Here is a 23,618-nt window from a genome sequence, read left to right on the forward strand (position 1 = left end):
ACACTATGGATGGTGCCCCGGCCTGCCTCAGCCACAGGTAAATACACTGTGGATGGTGCCCTGGCCTGCCTCAGCCACAGGTAAATACACTGTGGATGGTGCCCCGGTCCTGCCTCAACCACAGGTAAACACACTTTGGATGGTGCCCCGGCCTGCTTCTGAACATTTTAATGAAATATGGTAAATTGAAATATACTGCAACTATTCTACATATGCATGTATAATGGTTATTAACAAACCTACTTAAAATATGAAACACAAGTATCTTAATAGAGAGAAAGGCTAAAAATACTATGTCATTCATTTTGGATAACACTTTACTATTTATCTTTTTAAAGAGAGTTCACTGCTTTGATCTGCGAGTAAAATCTACAAACACATTTTCAGAACCAACCAGTAAACATAATCAACCATTCTACATATATAATTTTGTTACAACAATGTAATAATGACAGGCTCAGACAATATCTACACTTACCATGTGTTGTGGTCTGCTGTGTAGGAGATCCTGCGTCCAGTCTCTGATCAGCACAAGGCTTTGCCAGCTCTGTCATTACCACTGTAGCTCTGTAAACACCAAATTCAGCAAATCAAGTCCAATCTATTTAAAAATTCTGCCTATAAAAACAATAGAAATGATGACAGAAATTTGTTATACTGTGTAATGGGTAACTTTTTTGGACAGTTTTAATTCACAAATGCTGCAGCAGGTACAAAGACCATCAGTGTCAAAGCAATTTTCACAGAGGAAGACTCAAGACAGACAACACCGTCTTCTTCCACCTCTTCAGCCATTTAATGTAATCATGCTAAAACGTTAACATTTCACTCTGACAGTCATGCATGCAATAAAATGATTTATTAGGTAGACACCTCATGCTTGAATACATTTGACTTAACAAATGACATACACTTACATGTACCTGACCCCAGTCTCTCGAAAATTCAATGCGAAAGCATTGTTCGGTTAAGAAAACATTCTTAAACATGAGATTTTCCCCTAACTCCAGCAATGCTTTTCAATGGAAAAACTTAGATTAAGGAATTTCATAGAATTAAGAATTGTTCATGAAACTGGGCCTGGCCATCATAATTTAACAATGTCCAATTTTAGCAAAGTACACCAGCACAATTCAACACATTACAGTACATCTAATCCTTAAATAAGTTCCTTTTAAAAATGTGAATTCTTCTTAGCAAACACTGTAGTCTGGTGTTTTTTTTATTGATTTTAATCAAAGTGTGTCATCTGTATAAAATTATTTAGATTGATGGTAATTACATGAAGAGTTATTAAATAACAAATGTTGTTAAATACAATTGCAAGCTCATAACATTATTTATAACATCATGTACTGTGTTTATAGCATCATGTACAGTGTTATCCAGTGAATATACCCATGACATATTTTTGTGTGTATTAACCCATGTAATATCAGCCCTGTGATTGGTTGTAAGTTTCATTGATTTTTAATTGTGACGTCACGCCTAGGACAAGTACATGATGTCACAGACTTACGCACTGGTGTCAAAATGGCAGCTTTTTACATTTCAAGGTTGCATGAAAATTGTCGTTTTACACGAATAAATGCCACAAATCTTGATTATGTGATAAAAGGGATCTTACAAAGTTTGTTTTCATTTCATATGAAATTTATCAAACTTGTCCCGAATTTTTCATTTTAGCTCGCCGGAGGCTTGCTAAATTGAAAAATTCTTAGACTCGTTTCTCAAATCTCTTATGAAATGGAAACTAATGCAAGATCCAATATATAATTAGGATTCTGGTAAAAGATAGTGTGCATTGAAAATCTCAAAAAATTCAATCTGCCCACCAAGGAGAGAAATCTCCCTACCAAAACTTCAAACACCCTTCCAAGGGGAGAAAAATCTCCTTACTCTAACTTCAATCTCCATATTAAGGGATTCTGGGGAGAAAAATCTCCTTACCCTAACTTCAATCTCCATATTAAGGGATTCTGGGGAGAGAAATCTCCTTACCAAAACTTCAATCTCCATATTAAGGGATTCTGGGGAGAAAAATCTCCTTACCCTAACTTCAATCTCCATATTAAGGGATTCTGGGGAGAGAAATCTCCCTGCCAAGACTTGATACTTGAATGTCACTTTATAACATTACATCTACACACATAGCGACTAATTACTGTGTAAATACCACTTCTCTGTACATGTATACCTCTCTGTTGGAAGAGATTTCCTGTCAAATCCCTCCAACCACTTTCCGAGACAGACTGGCAGTATACCAGGATCTTCAAGCTGTTGACATAGATAACATAAGTATTACATTTAAATTTCATGCCTGTATAATCATGATGGACGTATAATTCTCCCACACCACATTTTGAAAGGTTGTGATAATATAACTTTTCTCTCACCCTGGACAGGTATATCTACAAAGCCTCATGATTGGCAACTACAAATATACAGCATCTTCCCCCTCAAGTTGAGATTCCCCTATCTCACCCCAAAGGGGGTCAGAGATTTTATTATTTTCTTACCCCGGACAGGTATATCTACTAAGCCTCATGTTTGACAACTACAAATGTACACCATCTTCCCCCTCAAGTTGAGATTTCCCTATCTCACCCCCAAGGGGGTCAAAGATTTTATTATTTTCTTACCCTGGACAGGTATATCCACAAAGCCTCATGTTTGGCAACATCAGAATCTTTCCCCTTGGGTTAAGAATCCCCTATCTCACCCCATTTACTTATCTACATTTGAAGGGAAAGAGTAAGACAGCTCACATGTGCTATCACTCTGAAAACATTACCGTTGCATCATTACTTTATGCAGTATAACCAGGGCTGGTGATCAATTTTGTCACAAATTTCATTTGAGAAGTGTGGGAGGAAATGTTGCTAAACCCTCCAGATAACTTTATGTTCAAAAATCTTACACTTAGGTTGACATTTCTCTGTTTACTTCATACAGAAGTGATAGCTTCCATCAACTGATCATTTTTCAGTTTAGACTAAACATAAACAGTTGATAAATTAATAATTTGTAAAGAAAGTTTTTCTGATAAAAGACCTAAAGGTCCTCGTGATCACACTCAAGTAGATTGCTCTTAATTCCAAATGGAGCCTTGATCAAGTCAACATAAAGGACTTTCTGATTTGCAGTGTCTGTCTAGTCTTAAAAGGCTTACAACTGAGTTTTTATATTAACTCATTCACACCCCCTGAAGACACATTTGAACTTTTCCAATTCAATGGTTGGAATAGTTCATTTTGGAATTTCAGGGGTGAATGAGCTAAATAAAATCACAAAATAATGAACTAAAGCAATTTGTTTGAACTTACCCATACAACTTGTGTCGGTTCCAAATGTTCAAGGCACTTTTGTAGTGTGTTGTACCATGTGATCATATATATACAGGTAGACTTGCTCAAAGCCCTGGAAATGTAAGTTTGTAAATGAAGTTAGCATTTAAATAACAAGCCAACTATTACTGGAGTGAAATTCGGATAGCTTTTATCTTGTAAAAATCCCAACTGGTTCATTAGATTGTTATATAATTAATAGTCATGGCACTTTTTACAAAGCAGATTCCAGTTAGAACTTCCATCGAATATAAACACATTCCTATTGTATATAAATAAACTGTACAACAAAGTTTTTTTTACTTAAATTGTTGAAAAATACTGATTTCTTTGACATAAAAAAGGTGGCCAATAAATCTGTCCTAAAAGTCAAAATAGTCAATACAGCAGAAGATTAACAATTGTTAGGAGCTTTAAAGTACAAAAATAAAATGAATGTTACCTACCAGATCCTGCTAGCGACAGACAAGAAGACCATGGACTGTGGGATGAAGATACCCGTCTCCAGATCCTGCTGGACTGTGCTAGTTATCAGGTTAGGGAGTACAGTAATGCAGTCACACATTTTTAAAGGTAATTGAATTCCAAAGTCAAACTGAAAATGTCCAATGATCATTTAAACTCTGAATTAAGCGACATTTATCATGACCTTTTTATATGTTTGAACAGTCAAGAAAAAGGGTTAAGAATAATTTGTTTTGCATCATACTCAAGAAAAAGCACTACATACAGTACAGTGTATATGTTAACTGCTGAAGAAATAATAATGTAATTGTGAAAAGAAATATATTAAAATCTTTAATTCTTCAAATTGTCTTAATAAATTTTAACACAAACTTGATAAATTTGTACTGAAAGAGACTGTATACATAGCAGGGGAATACCATTCCATTAGCCTGATGCCAGCTAGTAGATTCTATGTTGGGGCAAGTGAAAGTTTCCCATATCTGTTTTGAAAATATAGGTCGGGCTAGTACAACATTTCAAAATCAACTTGTGGGCTAGTGTATTCTAAAAGTGAAAGCATACACCCCTGCAGTGCAAGTCCGTAACATTACCGTTTTATATCAAAGAATGTGACAAGGATACAGGAAGGTGTAAACACAGTATGCAGAAGTCTGGGTGAGCAGGGCCGCCACCCCCATCAGTCTGACAAGGACAAACTCTAACATCTGTCTGGAGGGCAGGTAGGCATTGTCATCATTCAGGTCAGCCCTGTAACAGAGTATATAAATATATACATAAATTTACATCTTCTTCCCTTTTCAGGGTCGGTCAATCAATCAAATTGTTTCAAAAAAAATCAATTATTACAAAATTTTGCCAATACTTCTCCTTTTAAAAGTAATAATTTGAAACGCAGATTTAAAATCCAACGACCTCCAAAAAACGTTCCATGCTGAAGGGAAAAAAAAGAAATAATGCTAAAGAACATTCTGTCTACTTACGCCTCCAGTGAACTGGTAATATCTTCTAGATATTTGATTTCTTCTAAGGCACAAAATCTCTCCACACAGGATTTAATCTACAAAGTAAAACAGTGAATAACATCGTCCAACAAATAAAAATAAAGGTTTAATCGTGTCACAAGGGAGACTATTTTTTTTAAAGGGATTGGTATTTATTCATGTAAATTGAGCAAACAAATTTAGTTGATATCACATGTATACAATAAATTTGAGTAATGTACAGTCAGTGGGTTTTTTGGTCAGTTTTACTGTCGAATACAGGCTGTTTCCCCTAGCTAAAAAGTGCCTTATTTTCCCAAAATGACCAAAAGGTTAGGAATATATTTCCAGTTTCAATGCAAATAATGCCATATTTTCCCCGATTCATAAAGGAACAGGCTGTTGTAAAATTCAGGTAGCAAAAACACTGACAGTGAATCTCAAACTGTAAATTAATGATATCGCATTGTCAAAGTGGGTTATGTACAGCGTATCAAATTCATCTGTTGTTAATTCCGAGTAGCATTCAGCTTCAGGATGTTAAAATAACCCACCATTTAAGTCCCTGTAGCGTTTTATAATAACCTACCATTTTAATTAGTCCCTATAGCGTTTTATAATAACCCACCTTTTAAGTCCCTGTAGTGTTTTATAATAACCTACCCTTTAAGTCCCTGTAGCGTTTTATAATAACCCACCATTTAAGTCACTGTAGTGTTTTATAATAACCCACCATTTAAGTCCCTGTAGTGTTTTATAATAACCCACCATTTAAGTCCATGTAGTGTTTTATAATAACCCACCTTTTAAGTCCCTGCAGTGTTTTATAATAACCCACCATTTAAGTCCCTGTAGTGTTTTATAATAACCTACCCTTTTAAGTCCCTGTAGTGTTTTATAATAACCCAACCTGTTAAGTCTCTGTAGTGTTTTATAATAACCTACCCTTTAAGTCCCTGTAGTGTTTTATAATAACCCACCCTTTAAGTCCCTGTAGTGTTTTATAATAACCTACCCTTTAAGTCCCTGTAGTGTTTTATAATAACCCAACCTGTTAAGTCTCTGTAGTGTTTTATAATAACCTACCCTTTTAATTAGTCCCTGTAATGTTTTAAAATAACGTTAACCTGCCCTTTTAAGTCCCTGTAGTGTTTTATAATAACCCATCATTTAAGTCCCTGTAGTGTTTTATAATAAACCACCATTTAAGTCCCTTTAGTGTTTTATAATGACCCACCATTTAAGTCCCTGTAGCGTTTTATAATTACCCACCTTTTAAGTCCCTGTAGCGTTTTATAATAACCCACCTTTTTAGTCCCTGTATTGTTTTATAATAACCCACCTTTTAGGTCCCTGTAGTGTTTTATAATAACCCACCTTTTAAGTCCATGTAGTGTTTTATAATAACCCACCTTTTAAGTCCATGTAGTGTTTTATAATAACCCACCATTTAAATCCCTGTAGTGTTATATAATAACCCACCATTTAAGTCCCTGTAGGATTTTATAATAACCCACCATTTAAATCACTGTAGTGTTTTATAATAACCCACCATTTTAAGTCCCTGTAGTGTTTTATAATAACCTACCCTTTAAGTCCCTGTAGTGTTTTATAATAACCCATCATTTAAGTCCCTGTAGTGTTTTATAATAACCCATCATTTAAGTCCCTGTAGTGTTTTATAATAACCTACCCTTTAAGTCCCTGTAGTGTTTTATAATAACCTACCCTTTAAGTCCCTGTAGTGTTTTATAATAACCCACCCTTTAAGTCCCTGTAGTGTTTTATAATAACCTACCCTTTTAATTAGTCCCTGTAATGTTTTAAAATAACGTTAACCTGCCCTTTTAAGTCCCTGTAGTGTTTTATAATAACCTACCCTTTTAATTAGTCCCTGTAATGTTTTAAAATAACGTTAACCTGCCCTTTTAAGTCCCTGTAGTGTTTTATAATAACCCACCCTTTAAGTCCCTGTAGTGTTTTATAATAACCCATCATTTAAGTCCCTGTAGTGTTTTATAATAAACCACCATTTAAGTCCCTTTAGTGTTTTATAATAACCCACCATTTAAGTACCTGTAGTGTTTTATAATAACCCACCATTTACGTCCATGTAGTGTTTTATAATAACCCACCTTTTAAGTCCATGTAGTGTTTTATAATAACCCAGCTTTTAAGTCCCTGCAGTGTTTTATAATAACCCACCATTCAAGTCCCTGTAGTGTTTTATAATAACCCAACCTGTTAAGTCTCTGTAGTGTTTTATAATAACCTACCCTTTTAAGTCCCTGTAGTGTTTCATAATAACCTACCATTTAAGTCCCTGTAGTGTTTTATAATAAACCACCATTTAAGTCCCTTTAGTGTTTTATAATAACCCACCATTTAAGTCCATGTAGTGTTTTATAATAACCTACCCTTTTAAGTCCCTGTAGTGTTTCATAATAACCTACCATTTAAGTCCCTGTAGTGTTTTATAATAACCTACCCTTTAAGTCCCTGTAGTGTTTTATAATAACCTACCCTTTTAAGTCCCTGTAGTGTTTTATAGTAACCCACCATTTAAGTCCCTGTAGTGTTTTATAATAACCCACCATTTAAGTCCCTGTAGCGTTTTATAATGACCCACCTTTTAAGTCCCTGAAGTGTTTTATAATAACCCACCTTTTAAGTCCCTGTAGTGTTTTATAATAACCCACCTTTTAAGTCCATGTAGTGTTTTATAATAACCTACCCTTTTAAGTCCCTGTAGTGTTTTATAATAACCTACCCTTTTAAGTCCCTGTAGTGTTTCATAATAACCTACCATTTAAGTCCCTGTAGTGTTTTATAATAACCCAACCTGTTAAGTCTCTGTAGTGTTTTATAATAACCTACCCTTTTAATTAGTCCCTGTAATGTTTTATAATAACGTTAACCTACCCTTTTAAGTCCCTGTAGTGTTTTATAATAACCTACCCTTTTAAGTCCCTGTAGTGTTTTATAATAACCCACCATTTAAGTCCCTGTAGTGTTTTATAATAACCTACCCTTTTAAGTCCCTGTAGTGTTTTCTCCCTTCTGCGCTGTGAGTGATTCTTGTAGACCATCTTTGACAGAATGTGCTCCTCAGAATTCCAAACCGATACATCAGACAGGAGATGAGTGAGATTTGCCATTGTTGTTTTCATATTTTTGAAGTGTCCTTAAAAGAAATTGACTTCAGTGAGATAAGTTTGTTCAACTTTTTATGAAGAAAAATATTATTAAAATGAAAGTGTAAATATAATAAATTTTGGTTACATTTACAAATACCGGTACATTTTTAAATTTTAGAAAACTATCAGGTACATACACATATACATGAACAACAATATCAGTTTAAATATATATCCTCAATTAACACGAACCTCACAATTAAGGCAGCTAGTAATTTGTTTTCTATATACACTGTATACCTTTTCTTATGTCAATATTACATTTAAATGTAAATGTTCACAAAAGGAAAAAAATTACATTGTACCTTTGGGCCACCCAGTATTTCATCCTTTTGATTTATGTTGTTTTCCCTTTCCATGCAAAAATATGAACTAATTTAGAATAGATGAACTACAGGTAACCTATAGCTAATTACCAAAAATATACTTATGCCATTATAATGCACTTTGGAGCAAACTTATAAACTTGGTATCTAGTGCACAGTGAGCAGTGTCAACTCCAGTGCACTATGATGTCAGTGTTAACTCCAGTGCACTATGACGTTAGTGTTAACTCCAGTGCACTATGACGTTAGTGTTAACTTCAATGCACTCAATGTGTTTCCCCTAGTTTTAACAATTGAAATACAGATTACATATATATATTTATTCAGTAATTTTTTGCTCAGTTTTTCTGTCGAATACAGACTGTTTCCCCTAGTCTTCTAAAACTGACCATAATCGCAGGCTCAAAAATTCTGATCGATCGCCTGTTTATGGTCAGCTATCGACTGCTCTATAAAATGGCTGTCAATGTGAGCAGTCGAACGCACTTCAATTGAATAAAATGATGTAGCGTCCATATTGTATCGAGTACCGACATGACATCTAGTCAAGTTAGTGAGAAATGAATCAACTTAAATAAAGGTATGATTATTTTCTCTGACAAACATGTATAACTCTCACAATCTCTGTCGCCAGATTTCGACAACAATCCCCGTGTTTTATAGAGCAGTCGATAGCTGACTATAAACAGGCGACCGATCAGAATTTTTGAGCCTGCGATTATGGTCAGTTTAAGCGGACTATGTTTCCCCTAGCTAAAAAGTGCCTCATTTTCCAAAAATGATCACAAACTGCGGAACGTATTATTATTATTATTATTAAGAAACAGGCATGAGCATTTCATTTCTAGTTCTAGTTCTACCATATAGTGACCACCTTCAACAAATTGAAGATTTTGTCACGAAGTTGGGTTTATGCAGCGCAAATGACAGACTATAATATATATCACATAATAATTAATAATTAATCACTTAGTTAAAGTTAAGAGAACGAAAATTTAATTCGAGGAGAGTCCGAGAGAGAGGTCTGAGCAAGCCAGTGATTGGGAAGCCCCCACCGACAAAGCTTGTTCGGAAAAGGGGGAAAAGAAGAGAAGTAGTAAATTATTATGTTTAGTCTGTTAAATGTAACTAATTATTCTGCATCTTCAATTTTATAGGTGTGCCTGGAAAGAGATGTTTTGAAAGTGTTGAAAGTGGGTGCATTAATGATGTCAGATGGTAATTTGTTGCAGTCTAGTATGGTACGAGGAATAAATAATTGTTGTCTAGTTAGTGTTTTCGAGTATTGCTGTTGGTATTGGACCTGGTGGGAATTTCTAGGAATTCTTCTGGCTCAGTGCATCCTGTCAGGCGTGGATATGGCCACCGTGCCCCGATGAATTTTATGGAACATCTTTAGGCGTGCATCTTTCCTACGATCTGACAAGCTGCACCAGCCAAGAGTACCAATCATATCTGTTACACTAGAGGTATTCCGAAAGCGATTTGACACATATCGGACTCCTCTCCTCTGGACCATTTCTAATTTGTTGATATTAATTTTTGTGTACTGATCCCAAACAGAGCAAGCATATTCTAAAGAGGGTCTTACCAAAGATTTGTAAGCCTGTTCTTTAAATGTTTTTGAGCTAATTTTTAGGTTTCTTCTGAGAAATCCTAGAATAGAATTTGCCTTGTTGCAAATCTGATCTACATGAGAGTCCCATTTCAAATCTGATCTGAGGGTTACACCTAGGTATTTCACAGAATTAACATGTTTTAATATTTGGCCATGAAGAGAATAATTAAAAATGACAAGCGAATTTTTCTTAGAAATTGTGAGAGCTTTATACACTTATCTGGGTGGAAAGCCATTAACCATTTTTTCTCCCAAAGGGCAAGTTTGTCCAGGTCAGACTGTAGGATCCTTGCATCTTTCTGACGTAATTGTCAGATATACGATGGTATCATCCGCAAACAGTACAGATCCCTGGGGGACACCGGATAAAACTAGTACATACTCAGATTTGACGCCTTCAACAAGTACTGATTGGGTTTTATTATTTAAGAAGTTTGAGATTCAGGAAGTAGTTTTATCATCTATACCATAATGACTGAGTTTGTTGGTAAGAAGAGAGTGGATGACCTTATCAAATGCTTTGGAGAAATCCATAACCAATATATCCTATTGTTTTGAGTTGTCAATAGTTTTGGTAATATCGTCAACAAATTCTAAAAGTTGTGTTTCACAGGATCTGAATTTTCGAAAACCATGTTGGCGAGGATACAAAATATTGTGACGATCTGAATGTGTCATGATGTGTGACACTATGACATGTTCCATTAACTTACAACAAATGCAAGTGAGTGATATAGGTCTGTAATTTGCAGGATCATATTTTTGGCTTTTTTTAAATATTGGAGCAATATGGGCGGTTTTCCAATCTTGCGGAACAGTGCCAGATTGTAGGCTTCAAAGCTCTTGGACTCAAGTCGTCTGGGCCTGGTGCTTCGGAACTATCAAGATTCTTTAGTAGTTTTTGAATACCATTTGGGGTAATGAGGGGGGGGGGGGGGGGGGTGTTCATGCCGGTTGGATATATCTGATCTGGATTCATATAATTTTCTTTAGAAAAGACGTCAGGAGATATGTTTTTGGATGTAGAGAAAACTGATTCAAATTGCTTATCGAGTAGGTTTGCTTTTGAATAGGAATCTGAAATGAGCTTGCCATCCTCTTTTAGATGTGAAGTCTGTTTTCTTGTGTTTTATGTAGGTCTAAAAAAAATCATGCATGTGAAAGTTCCATTGACCGAAGTCTCATCTGGAGTAACTATGTTTTCTATATATTTCCAATACTCCTGCCGAATCTTTTTTTGGATGGAATGTTTCAGTTCTTTATATTTCTTTGTTAGATCTTTATCACCAGACTTTCTTGATATTTTAAATAATCTGTTGCGTTCACTTATCAAATGTTTTATTTCATGAAATATCCAGGGTTGGCTTTCTTTTGGTTTTGATATTTTGTGTGGTATATGCATATTCACCAAAGAGTTCAAAAATGACTTGAAGTCTTTTTCAAACTTAAAAAATAATTGGTATTGGTACATTGCCATGAACTAATTGATACAATTAACTTATTTATTGCATACTGGGGAAAATGGATGTTCACACCAGACATCTATCTGTCAAAACGTCTAACTTAGACTGGTGTAAACAAACAGTAAAAGCCAGAGGAAACTCGGGCTACTCTTGGCAGTGTCTGTTCTGACTGCCATTTCTTTATATATCCCAGGATGTGTTCTGCCATAACATACCCTTATTTTTTCCTGTAATGTTGGTCTTCATGTTACAGACAATGGGTGGAACGACGACTTTCTGGTTCCACATGTTGCTCGCTTACTACACACGTGCAACGTCTAAATATCAAGCTTCTTAAAGAGCCCGTTGAAGTTAGTCCTGCAAACGTTTGGCTTCATTCGACATTTTTATTAAATCCTACTAATTATATTATTTAAAGATGTACCACCCTAAAATTGCTGTCAATTTTAAATATTTTCGATTAAGATACAATGTTTCCTAACTGTTCACACATACACTTAAAATAACTGATGAAATAATGAACGTGTCCGGAATTGATATACCGACTAAGAGTTTCATTTTTTCTTTTATTATTTTTCCGTCGTGTAACTTCCGGTTTGATGTGTCAAACAATTTCCAACAATTTCGGCGCTAGGTTAAATACATAGACGCAAATATGGGTCTTTGTAAATGTCCAAAGAAGAAAGTCACTAACATATTCTGCTTTGAGCACAGAGTAAACGTCTGTGAACATTGTTTAGTATCAAACCATGCAAAGGTGAGTCTAGGTTTTACAACTTCATGTGTACATATGATGCATATATTCATTCAAAATCATTGAACATGCTCTGACACCGGCAGCAGTCACGGAGTCGGCCAGTACAATATATGGTAACACGTTTTCATTAATCGTCTTAATTTAAAAAAAATGGAAAATGATTGTATTGTTGTAAACGCTATATATTGAAACATCACCTGTCATCATCATTGTCAATTTGTCATCAACATCAACATTTTCATCATTACTCATGTGTTGGGCTAGCTATATTATATAGATAGACAGTAAGGACACCCTTATAGTGTGAGACTAGTGAAATTTCCAGCTGGATTAGAGGTTCTACAAACCGTTAGCTCAATTGACTAGTCAAAATTTGATATTGCTTATCTTGTTGAATATTTTTGGGTTAGTGGAATATACATAATGCATATAGTTGAAAACCAATACCCCAATTGACTTGTGGGAAAATTAATTTCTATACCTGTAGGAGCTATAGATTAAGGTTCAACAAGGCCCCTTAAAGATGTACAGAAATGCATGATATGGCATTTCATAACATTCTGTGGTGTTACAATTTTATAAGAGTTAGACAGGTTACAAACATTATAAATACAAAATGCTTTCATCAGCATGTCTAGCTTTTTTAGAACAATGCTAAATATTACAAAAAGACATTTTATGTGAAGTTCCATTATCCATCAAGGTCACACAGCCCTTCATTCGTTTGTATATTCTTTTACCAGTAAAATACTGTATACTGGAAAATTTTGCTGCAATTTAATTTTTGCCTTTTTCAGCCTCCGTAATGATGGTGAATTTATCATTACAGCAAATATAAGTAAACAGTATAATAAGAATAGTTATTAAATGTGACGGGTGAAATTAACACTCTTGACTCAGCAAGTATTGATTCATAGGTGAATGGCGAAAATCTTACTGGGTGAAAATGTCCTTGCATACAGTATGTTATCAGAGCATTATTCTGTGATACTTGTGGCTTCTCAAAGCCAAAACCATCTTGGTTTAAAGCCAGTATACCTCTCGACAGCTAGTAATAAAGCTAGAAGCTTAATTCCTCACAACCTAGGTTTATAAACAATCTTAGATGTTGTGTCCTTATTTAAAATTCAATTGGGTTACAAAAATAGACTGACATGTTGTGATGCCAGTGAACTCTATTTTTGAGGCCATCAGCCTTAATGCTTGCAGGCTAACATCCTTATGCACTATATTAATGATGACTGTATATATTGTATATCCAAATTTTATATTTGAATTTCAATGTTTAATTGGAGGTCTTTAAATATGACTTATTAGACTTAATATACTGTCAGAGGACTACTGCTGGAATAAGTGATGACATCTGGTGAAATCCCTGTTGTATTCAATGTAATAAACTCAGAGGACTACTGCTGGAATAAGTGATGACATCTGGTGAAATCCCTGTTGTATTCAATGTAATGCCCATCCTTTATCAGTTCGGTCTGATATCCAATAATACTACAATGTATAGCTTTGTGCAAATAAAAACACTGGATAGTTTTCCTTGATCAGCAATTAGACTACAGTATTAATTTTCTCTGTATACATATTTCCATGTAATACTAACTAGCTAAGCATACAATTTCCACAACATTAGTGCAAATATAAAGATTAAGCTTTACAAGTATTTGAATGTTGATGTACAAGCATAAGAAGAATGTTAGGAAAATATTTTAAAGCAATCATTTCAATTATGATGAATGGTTCATTATTGTTTTCCTTCCTTTATTAGTGTATTGTAAAGTCATACCTACAGTGGTTACAAGACAGTGATTACAGTCCAGCATGTACGCTCTGTACCAAGGTGTTAACGGCTGACAACGAGCAATGTGTACGACTCACCTGTTATGGTAAGCTGCTGGAATATTGTACAGTTATTGTTGTTTTTAATACTTATCTATTCCTCTAATAAGAGAAAGGCTCTTGTTTGTTGATATGTTAACTACTTTCCATTAGATTTAAAGATGATACAAGATATACTTTATGTTTAGAAAAAAAAATCCTGACAAAATGAATGCTTAAAATTAGAGAGCATGGCAACTTAAAAAAATCATTTTGAAATTAAGTTGTGAATTGAATTATCCTAGATAGAAATACTAAAAACATGTTGAGCAAATGCAAATTTTGTAATGATCTGCTTTTGAAAAAAAATAGACACCTTTCAGATGTTTTAAAAGCCCCTGTGATATTGAGCGATATCCTTAATAATTAGTTGCTACAAAGCATTTTCATCATCTAGAACTTAAACAGTAAACAGTAATTCCCACAGTTAGATGTAGTACATACAATGTACATATAGTTCTATACATGAGTATCCTGTTTCAGATGTGTTTCACTGGCATTGTCTGAACCGCTATGCCAATCAGATGCCTCCTAACACTGCTCCTGCTGGTTATGCATGTCCCACGTGTAATGCTGGGATATTCCCAGCTCAAAATGTAGCATCACCTGTAGCTGTGGAGTTAAGACAGATGTTATCTCAAGTGAACTGGGCCAGAGCCGGACTGGGGCTTCCACTGGTTTGTATATTTTTTACCTTCATTCACATTTTCTGATGTAAAGAAATTATTTTTTCTTAGTTTGGAAAGGCATATGTACCAGGTAACCACAAGACACCAGTGTCTCAGTTGTACAATAAATGTAACAAATGACAGGTGATATGTACATCAAAAGCTGCTTATATCTGTTAAGTTATATTAGTTATAGATATTATGTATAAAACGTTTTAGTTTTAGTTTCACTAAGTCATGTCAAAATCAATATGTTACAATGGACGAGCTTCTAAAACATGTGTGTCATCATGCTAAATAGATTAGAAAAGAGTCTCATCTTATGATGCTCATATTAAACTCCTAGCAATCCTGAAGCTACTAATGCTACTACCTGTATCTTATAATTTTTCCTTTTCCATAATCCAAACAAAAAGTATGTTTACAGTCTTTGATTAGTGAAATAATTTAGGTACAATTGGCACAGCTTTATTGTTTATAATAGTGGAATATTTGTCTTTGATTTTAAACATTTCCTTCATCAGATTGATGAGCCAGAACCACCACCGTCACCAGCACCCCCGATGGAGGTTCCCATAGAAATACAACAACAAACACTACAGCAAACAATACCTATGGCCCAGAGTACACCATTGAAGAATGAATTTGTACCAGCATCCTCACCAGCTCCTATAAGGACAACACCTGGTCCCTCCAACCACACAAGACCAAGTGCCCATGTGACCCTGACACCCCAGATGCAGCACAGTGTGATTAGTGTGGACACAGGCACCACAGTGCGAGGACAGGAGAAAGCTTATGGTGTAGCAGGTTCGCAAGAGTTGTTTCCCTTGACATTCATAACCAACATGAACATGCATGATCATTGAAGTATTTATTTGAACGTTTCTTAGCTTAGTCTTACCCGGGTATTTATTATTTTTATGTTTAAAATGAAAGGAAAAATGGAAATAATCTTAAATTCTGTACATAATATATTTTGTATATGCAGTCTGTTAAATAGGTATAAAATTGTCACTTTCATCCAGATTAAAAGAAGTTGACAATTATTGAATATGGATAGTTATCATTCCTTTAATCGTTACAGATCCAAGAAAACTGTTTGATTCAACAAAAGAAGACACAAGTAATATGTTGAATATGTCACATGACCATGATGAGGACAAATATAAAAGAAGACCTGCCCTTGAATGGCTTGGAAAATGGCTCAAGTATGTACCAGTATTTTACTTAAAGATTCCCATACCACTAGTACTGCCAAAAACTGTATCTCTGCACTGGAAACTTATTTTAATTATAGCTTTGAAAAATCATTTCTGGAAGGAAAACCATTCCCTGTGGTACTTTAATGAAAAATAATAGAATTCAGTGGGGCCTGATAGGGGTTAGAACACTGGATTGTAAGTATTCACGGGACCAGATAGGGGTTAGAACACTGGATTGTAAGTACTCAGCAGGGCCAGATAGGGGTTAGAACACTGGATTGTAAGTACTCAGCGGGACCAGATAGGGGTTAGAACACTGGATTGTAAGTACTCAGCGGGGCCAGATAGGGGTTAGAACACTGGATTGTAAGTACTCAGCGGGACCAGATAGGGGTTAGAACACTGGATTGTAAGTACTCAGCGGGACCAGATAGGGGTTAGAACACTGGATTGTAAGTACTCAGCGGGACCAGATAGGGGTTAGAACACTGGATTGTAAGTACTCAGCGGGACCAGATAGGGGTTAGAACACTGGATTGTAAGTACTCAGCGGGACCAGATAGGGGTTAGAACACTGGATTGTAAGTACTCAGCGGGACCAGATAGGGGTTAGAACACTGGATTGTAAGTACTCAGCGGGACCAGATAGGGGTTAGAACACTGGATTGTAAGTACTCAGCGGGACCAGATAGGGGTTAGAACACTGGATTGTAAGTACTCAGCGGGACCAGATAGGGGTTAGAACACTGGATTGTAAGTACTCAGCGGGACCAGATAGGGGTTAGAACACTGGATTGTAAGTACTCAGCGGGACCAGATAGGGGTTAGAACACTGGATTGTAAGTACTCAGCGGGACCAGATAGGGGTTAGAACACTGGATTGTAAGTACTCAGCGGGACCAGATAGGGGTTAGAACACTGGATTGTAAGTACTCAGCGGGACCAGATAGGGGTTAGAACACTGGATTGTAAGTACTCAGCGGGACCAGATAGGGGTTAGAACACTGGATTGTAAGTACTCAGCGGGACCAGATAGGGGTTAGAACACTGGATTGTAAGTACTCAGCGGGACCAGATAGGGGTTAGAACACTGGATTGTAAGTACTCAGCGGGACCAGATAGGGGTTAGAACACTGGATTGTAAGTACTCAGCGGGACCAGATAGGGGTTAGAACACTGGATTGTAAGTACTCAGCGGGACCAGATAGGGGTTAGAACACTGGATTGTAAGTACTCAGCGGGACCAGATAGGGGTTAGAACACTGGATTGTAAGTACTCAGCGGGACCAGATAGGGGTTAGAACACTGGATTGTAAGTACTCAGCGGGACCAGATAGGGGTTAGAACACTGGATTGTAAGTACTCAGCGGGACCAGATAGGGGTTAGAACACTGGATTGTAAGTACTCAGCGGGACCAGATAGGGGTTAGAACACTGGATTGTAAGTACTCAGCGGGACCAGATAGGGGTTAGAACACTGGATTGTAAGTACTCAGCGGGACCAGATAGGGGTTAGAACACTGGATTGTAAGTACTCAGCGGGACCAGATAGGGGTTAGAACACTGGATTGTAAGTACTCAGCGGGACCAGATAGGGGTTAGAACACTGGATTGTAAGTACTCAGCGGGACCAGATAGGGGTTAGAACACTGGATTGTAAGTACTCAGCGGGACCAGATAGGGGTTAGAACACTGGATTGTAAGTACTCAGCGGGGCCAGATAGGGGTTAGAACACTGGATTGTAAGTACTCAGCGGGACCAGATAGGGGTTAGAACACTGGATTGTAAGTACTCAGCGGGACCAGATAGGGGTTAGAACACTGGATTGTAAGTACTCAGCGGGACCAGATAGGGGTTAGAACACTGGATTGTAAGTACTCAGCGGGACCAGATAGGGGTTAGAACACTGGATTGTAAGTACTCAGCGGGACCAGATAGGGGTTAGAACACTGGATTGTAAGTACTCAGCGGGACCAGATAGGGGTTAGAACACTGGATTGTAAGTACTCAGCGGGACCAGATAGGGGTTAGAACACTGGATTGTAAGTACTCAGCGGGACCAGATAGGGGTTAGAACACTGGATTGTAAGTACTCAGCGGGACCAGATAGGGGTTAGAACACTGGATTGTAAGTACTCAGCGGGACCAGATAGGGGTTAGAACACTGGATTGTAAGTACTCAGCGGGACCAGATAGGGGTTAGAACACTGGATTGTAAGTACTCAGCGGGACCAGATAGGGGTTAGAACACTGGATTGTAAGTACTCAGCGGGACCAGATAGGGGTTAGAACACTGGATTGTAAGTACTCAGCGGGACCAGATAGGGGTTAGAACACTGGATTGTAAGTACTCAGCGGGACCAGATAGGGGTTAGAACACTGGATTGTAAGTACTCAGCGGGACCAGATAGGGGTTAGAACACTGGATTGTAAGTACTCAGCGGGACCAGATAGGGGTTAGAACACTGGATTGTAAGTACTCAGCGGGACCAGATAGGGGTTAGAACACTGGATTGTAAGTACTCAGCGGGACCAGATAGGGGTTAGAACACTGGATTGTAAGTACTCAGCGGGACCAGATAGGGGTTAGAACACTGGATTGTAAGTACTCAGCGGGACCAGATAGGGGTTAGAACACTGGATTGTAAGTACTCAGCGGGACCAGATAGGGGTTAGAACACTGGATTGTAAGTATTCAGCGGGACCAGATAGGGGTTAGAACACTGGATTGTAAGTACTCAGTGGGACCAGATAGGGGTTAGAACACTGGATTGTAAGTATTCAGCGGGACCAGATAGGGGTTAGAACACTGGATTGTTATACTACCCTTCTTACCGACTCAGCTACCTGGTTAATGGAAGTGGCTCCTGGCCAAATGTTGCTACAGTTATATCCAAACGAAAGTTAAGGGGAGGTTACTGTCTTTACATGTATGAAAAAAACTGTGCAATGATGCAGGGAATCTTAATACACCATAAATGTTTCTCACTGACGGTAAACTGCCAATATTCATAACAGTTGTGATTAGAAACATTCTGATGGGTTCTTTGACTCCTTTATGTTTTTAACGTCACGCTACCACAATTGGTACAATTTTGACAGTTTTTTAGTGATCTTTAAAAATTCAGATCTTGTATCTAGAATGTTTCTTGATTCTTGACAAAGACTTCCTCTGGTGGTTCATTTTCAGGAAAAGTTTTATATCTAAGTAATTTGTTTTCGAGATTTCCCCTTTTTTTGGTCGTAAATAATACCCAAATTGGTACACCATATCACAGGCTATGGAATTTGTTTATATTTTTGATATTTGATGTGCCGATTACAACAAAATATATTGCTTTTATAGATACCATACTGAACTATAATTGTATACAGTCACTTTTATATTATCCAAATATAAGGACCAGAAATCAACATTTAAACATGCTTATATTTAACCCCTTGAAAATCCTCCAAAATTTTGTCGACTTACATCGTTTTTACTGGTTTTCTGATATGTTTACTTTGAAATCATTTTGTACTCTTAAAATGTTCCTGAAAACAAAACTATTCGGCAGAAATGCTGATAAATATCTCTTTTGTTATACTGTAAAAGGAAAATGCTCAAATTTAATTTTAAAGTACTATTCGAACAATTTTCTGACCGTGTACCAATTTGGGTAGTGTACCAATTGTGGTAGCGTGACGTTATATCTCAATCTAAAGAAATCAATGTTGATAGAGCTGTTAACAAGTTCCCATCATTTCCTTGTCATTTATTACTCCTTATTGTGAATTTGTCAAGGATATGATTAATATTGTCAGATTTCAGTTTTGTAGAAATTTCTTTGCAGGTGGTGAGTTTTAAGTAGTTAATATTCCACAAATATTTAAAACGTACTACATGAAATTAGATGTGGACTGTAAATCTTTCATTTAATCATTGTAAATATTTCCTTTTTGTCATGGTATAGGTCTCGGGACGGGAAACACAAGAAGGACCCTAATGCAGTGATGAAGCGGTTCCTGTTTGTTTTAATCATTGGACTAATTGGATTTGTAACTGTTGTTGTGATTTTCTCTAAACTTGGACGTAACGCTACAGACAATGACCCGTTCCTGGATCCCATGGCCAACCCTAACATAAGGGTCAATGAATTACCGAAAAATATAGATTAATCAGCAATTTTAACATTTTTAAATATAATATTATGATACATGTACTTGTGTTTAAAATCTCAATTATCCACATGTAAAATATGGCAATCGAGTAAAGATTTTGGATACTCCATTCACACTTACAATTTTATCTGGATTTTACTTGAAACACAACTCATCCAGAGTTGTTTGCCCTTTCTTTACAGCATTATGGAGTTCATGTCTAGATGCAAAACCATTGGCATTCACTGTTGTCTGGATTTGGTTATCAGTGTTTTATAAAAATGGAAATTCGCTAGAGTAAATCAGACATATACGGCTATCATGCCACTACTCTACTAAAAACATGCTTTATCACTCCTTTTAATCCTCAAATATTCATTCAATAAATAGAGGATCTGTCATTAATTTCCTTTCATATTAGATTTATGATATAAGTTTTGAATTTTTCATGTTTGCTTGCCTCTGGATGACAGATTCTTTTTATCATATAATACAAAGTAAACTGTATAATTGTGATCTGAAACGAATATATTGCACTTGGCCGCCTCTGAAACGATGAAAATTGCGTCCGCTTCACAATGACGTGACGTCACATTAGTTTAAACAGTATTTTATTCAATATATGGCAGTGACAAAATAAAACAAAATCAACAAAGAGGATTCGAAAACAAGGACATAAGTACTTAAAGTAATTCGTCTCCTTAACATTGGTTGTTCCTATTCGATGGTGACGTCATTTCTGGAGCCATATTACATATGTTACATAAATATAATTTATGTGATAGCTTTATGATACTGCATAACACGGTATTCATATGATAAAGATTACTATAATATCAACAGTATCTCTTAAATGTGGAAAATGTCATATATACAATCACTGACTTGACACAAATGTTTGTACCTGGTCTGAACTCTACAGGTAGTTACAGTGAGGTGATGAAAAGCATATTAAGGTGAATATAAGCACGGATCTAATCTAATTCCGTGATATAAGTTAATATTCTTTAGACTTCTCAGAAGGTTTTTGAATCATCAGCCTAGATTAATGTTCTTGCCTAAAAGACTAAAACTTACTACAAAAATATATTCTTTTTGTGTAATTTGTATCTTTATTTATATATTATTACTTTTTCTCCTAAAAACAGTATTTTTTTAACATACAACTACATTTTGTGTATTTGTCTATAATTTAAATGAATACTTTAGAGTTGTATTACATAGTAAAATGTTTTGTCTTGTGAGTACAGTGGACCAATGTTTTCATAGAATCACCCTGTCCTTTACAGTGTGATTTCAATTCCTCAAATAAAATAAAATATTCTTTTAGATCCCCAATAGAACATTGAATAGGAAAGTCAAGTGTATAAGTACTAAGTACTAAGTTTCCGAATTGTTGCTGATTATAAATTGAAAATATAATGTGTTGTATATTACCAGAAATAAATACAGTTTAAACTAAGAGTTTAATTTTTATCAAATTTCTGAACCCTGTCTTTAGAATTTATCTCTATATCAGTTGTTTTATTTTTCTGTTCATCTGCCTTGTGTGGAAGTGTTTGTGTTGTTGAGGATTATTATTGTTTGATGTACCTAAGTTTATTACAACACTATTGTTGTAAGTGGGAACAATCTTCATATTAGTCTCTTCTTTGTTATATTTACCTTTAATTCAGTAGAAGGTAGTCATTCTCCGTTGGTGATAACAGTAAAAAAAAACTGCAGATTATGTTGCGTTGAGAGACATCAGACATGATGATTCATTCTTCATTGTTGAGTTCTTACATGTACTGTAGAATTCCAGAATGTTATTTTTGAAAGCATAGCAATTCAACTGAAGGTCAGTGATGTGATATAATTTAAATGTACATATAATTCTGTCTTGTCTGTATCTTTAAGATTCCTGTATCAAGTTAGATATTAATATCGTCATATCTAACTCAATAATAACTGTCTGAATTACATCTGTTAATTATATATTTGCGAATTTTGAAAGCATACCTTTATGTTGTTGATGGATATTGGTGTTTATGAAGAAGCCATGAACTATGATATAATTAGACTTTTCGAAATTAAAATATCAGAATCAATATTCATCTAATTAGAGTTTTTATGAGGTTTTTTGTTGTACACATACGGAAGCCATCTTTGCGAACGTAGACCTATCTGATTGGACAATTTCCATCCAATCATTTTATAGATTTACCCGTACAGTTTAATTTTTTGTACGGGCGCCTGCAAACATGTACGTGTACGTGTAGCTACATGTTCACGTCCCCGTACACGTAAGGTTGCTCAACCTCTCTAATATAATATGGTATGCATATAAATGTCTACTTTATCAACAATATTTCCCAAGCAGGAGGATACGTCACAACCTCTTCTGATATTTTCGTGTTCAATAATAAATGCTAAACATTATTTATCATTCTATTTATCAACATCATTTATGATAGAAAATGTTTTCTGAATATATTTATATGTAAATTAATTTTGAATAACAAATTCACGTGAGAAAACACATTAAAGATATTACATTTCATAAGGAAAATATATGTTTAGAATATCGGTTAACCCTTTCACCACTGTAGACCAAAATGGACTCATCCAGATCAATGCATGGTAGAGTCTACTAAAGTAACATAGGGGTGAATTGGTTAATGTGGGAAACACATGTAACAAATTAGGATCAACAAAGCCACCAGTTAATGTGGAAAATTACTGAATTATTTAATGTATTTACAAATCATTCTTTTTATTGTGGGAAATGTGTGTTTACTAAGCATATTGTATAATGTGTAAAACTAGTATTTTCAAAACACAAAATGGGAAATTTCATGTTTCCACTGCATCCTTTATAATACAGTTTATTAGGGAGACATGTTAAATATCAATTATAGTAAGAAATATATAATACAACATTTAATGTGGGAAACTTGTTTTAAATTATTTAATGTGGGAAATATATTTAAAATGCATAATTGAATGTTGGAAACTTGTTTACAAAGCAGTTATTTATGAAAATGAGTGTGAAACATTTAATGTGGAAATTCATGTTTACAAATTAAAGCATCCTTAAAATGTAAATTTCAAATTTCCAAACATCATAGCAATTATACTGTTTATAAAAAGGAAATTTGTGTGTACAAAGCATGAGTTAACAGGATAATCAAGAGATATAACAAATTGCTTGTGAATTTGTAAACTCATAAAATATTGTATCCACAATTCGTTTTTGACTTTTTAATCTTTATTTGAATTGCATATTTAATATGCACATGTATACATGACTTGTTACACTTGGCTAGATATGTCTTACACATTTCTCATACAATTACTCATACTGCTTAAATGGATATGAAATAAACAAAATGTAAGATATAAATAAATAAACAAAATCATACAAAATATCTCATATGTCATATCTTGTAGTAATTTGTTCAGGTGATAAGTTATTTATTTAATAAGATATCTCATATAACTTACTTTTCACTATAAAGGCATACTCTAAGTTTTTTATTTATCTTTTATTATCATTAAAATTAGAAACTTCTAAATTATTCT

The 23,618-nt window shown here is 35.4% G+C and overlaps 2 protein-coding genes across 2 annotated transcripts in view; one reads left to right on the plus strand and one right to left on the minus strand.

Moving 5' to 3' along the window:
- LOC110466003 overlaps positions 1-11,720 on the minus strand; it is a 20,695-nt gene extending 8,975 nt beyond the window's left edge. The window contains exons 1-8 of the mRNA XM_021522235.1: positions 11,615-11,720; positions 7,825-7,979; positions 4,796-4,872; positions 4,437-4,562; positions 3,794-3,871; positions 3,327-3,420; positions 2,198-2,277; positions 479-567 (exon numbers count right to left, since the gene is read on the minus strand). Coding sequence (XP_021377910.1) covers positions 479-567; positions 2,198-2,277; positions 3,327-3,420; positions 3,794-3,871; positions 4,437-4,562; positions 4,796-4,872; positions 7,825-7,979; positions 11,615-11,687 — 772 coding nt within the window. The 5' untranslated portion in view covers positions 11,688-11,720. The remainder of the gene's footprint in view (positions 1-478; positions 568-2,197; positions 2,278-3,326; positions 3,421-3,793; positions 3,872-4,436; positions 4,563-4,795; positions 4,873-7,824; positions 7,980-11,614) is intronic.
- A 269-nt stretch (positions 11,721-11,989) lies between these two features.
- LOC110466006 (zinc finger protein-like 1 homolog) lies at positions 11,990-20,514 on the plus strand. The gene is made up of 6 exons (XM_021522239.1): positions 11,990-12,156; positions 13,931-14,048; positions 14,524-14,717; positions 15,233-15,518; positions 15,796-15,919; positions 19,868-20,514. Exons 1-6 carry the CDS (start codon positions 12,055-12,057, stop codon positions 20,070-20,072), a joined length of 1,029 nt encoding a protein of 342 aa, XP_021377914.1. The 5' UTR covers positions 11,990-12,054; the 3' UTR covers positions 20,073-20,514.
- Positions 20,515-23,618: the final 3,104 nt, after the last annotated feature.

This window comes from Mizuhopecten yessoensis, unplaced genomic scaffold (genome assembly GCF_002113885.1).
Source record: "Mizuhopecten yessoensis strain PY_sf001 unplaced genomic scaffold, ASM211388v2 scaffold11111, whole genome shotgun sequence".
In the NCBI taxonomy this organism is placed as follows: Eukaryota; Metazoa; Mollusca; class Bivalvia; order Pectinida; family Pectinidae; genus Mizuhopecten; species Mizuhopecten yessoensis.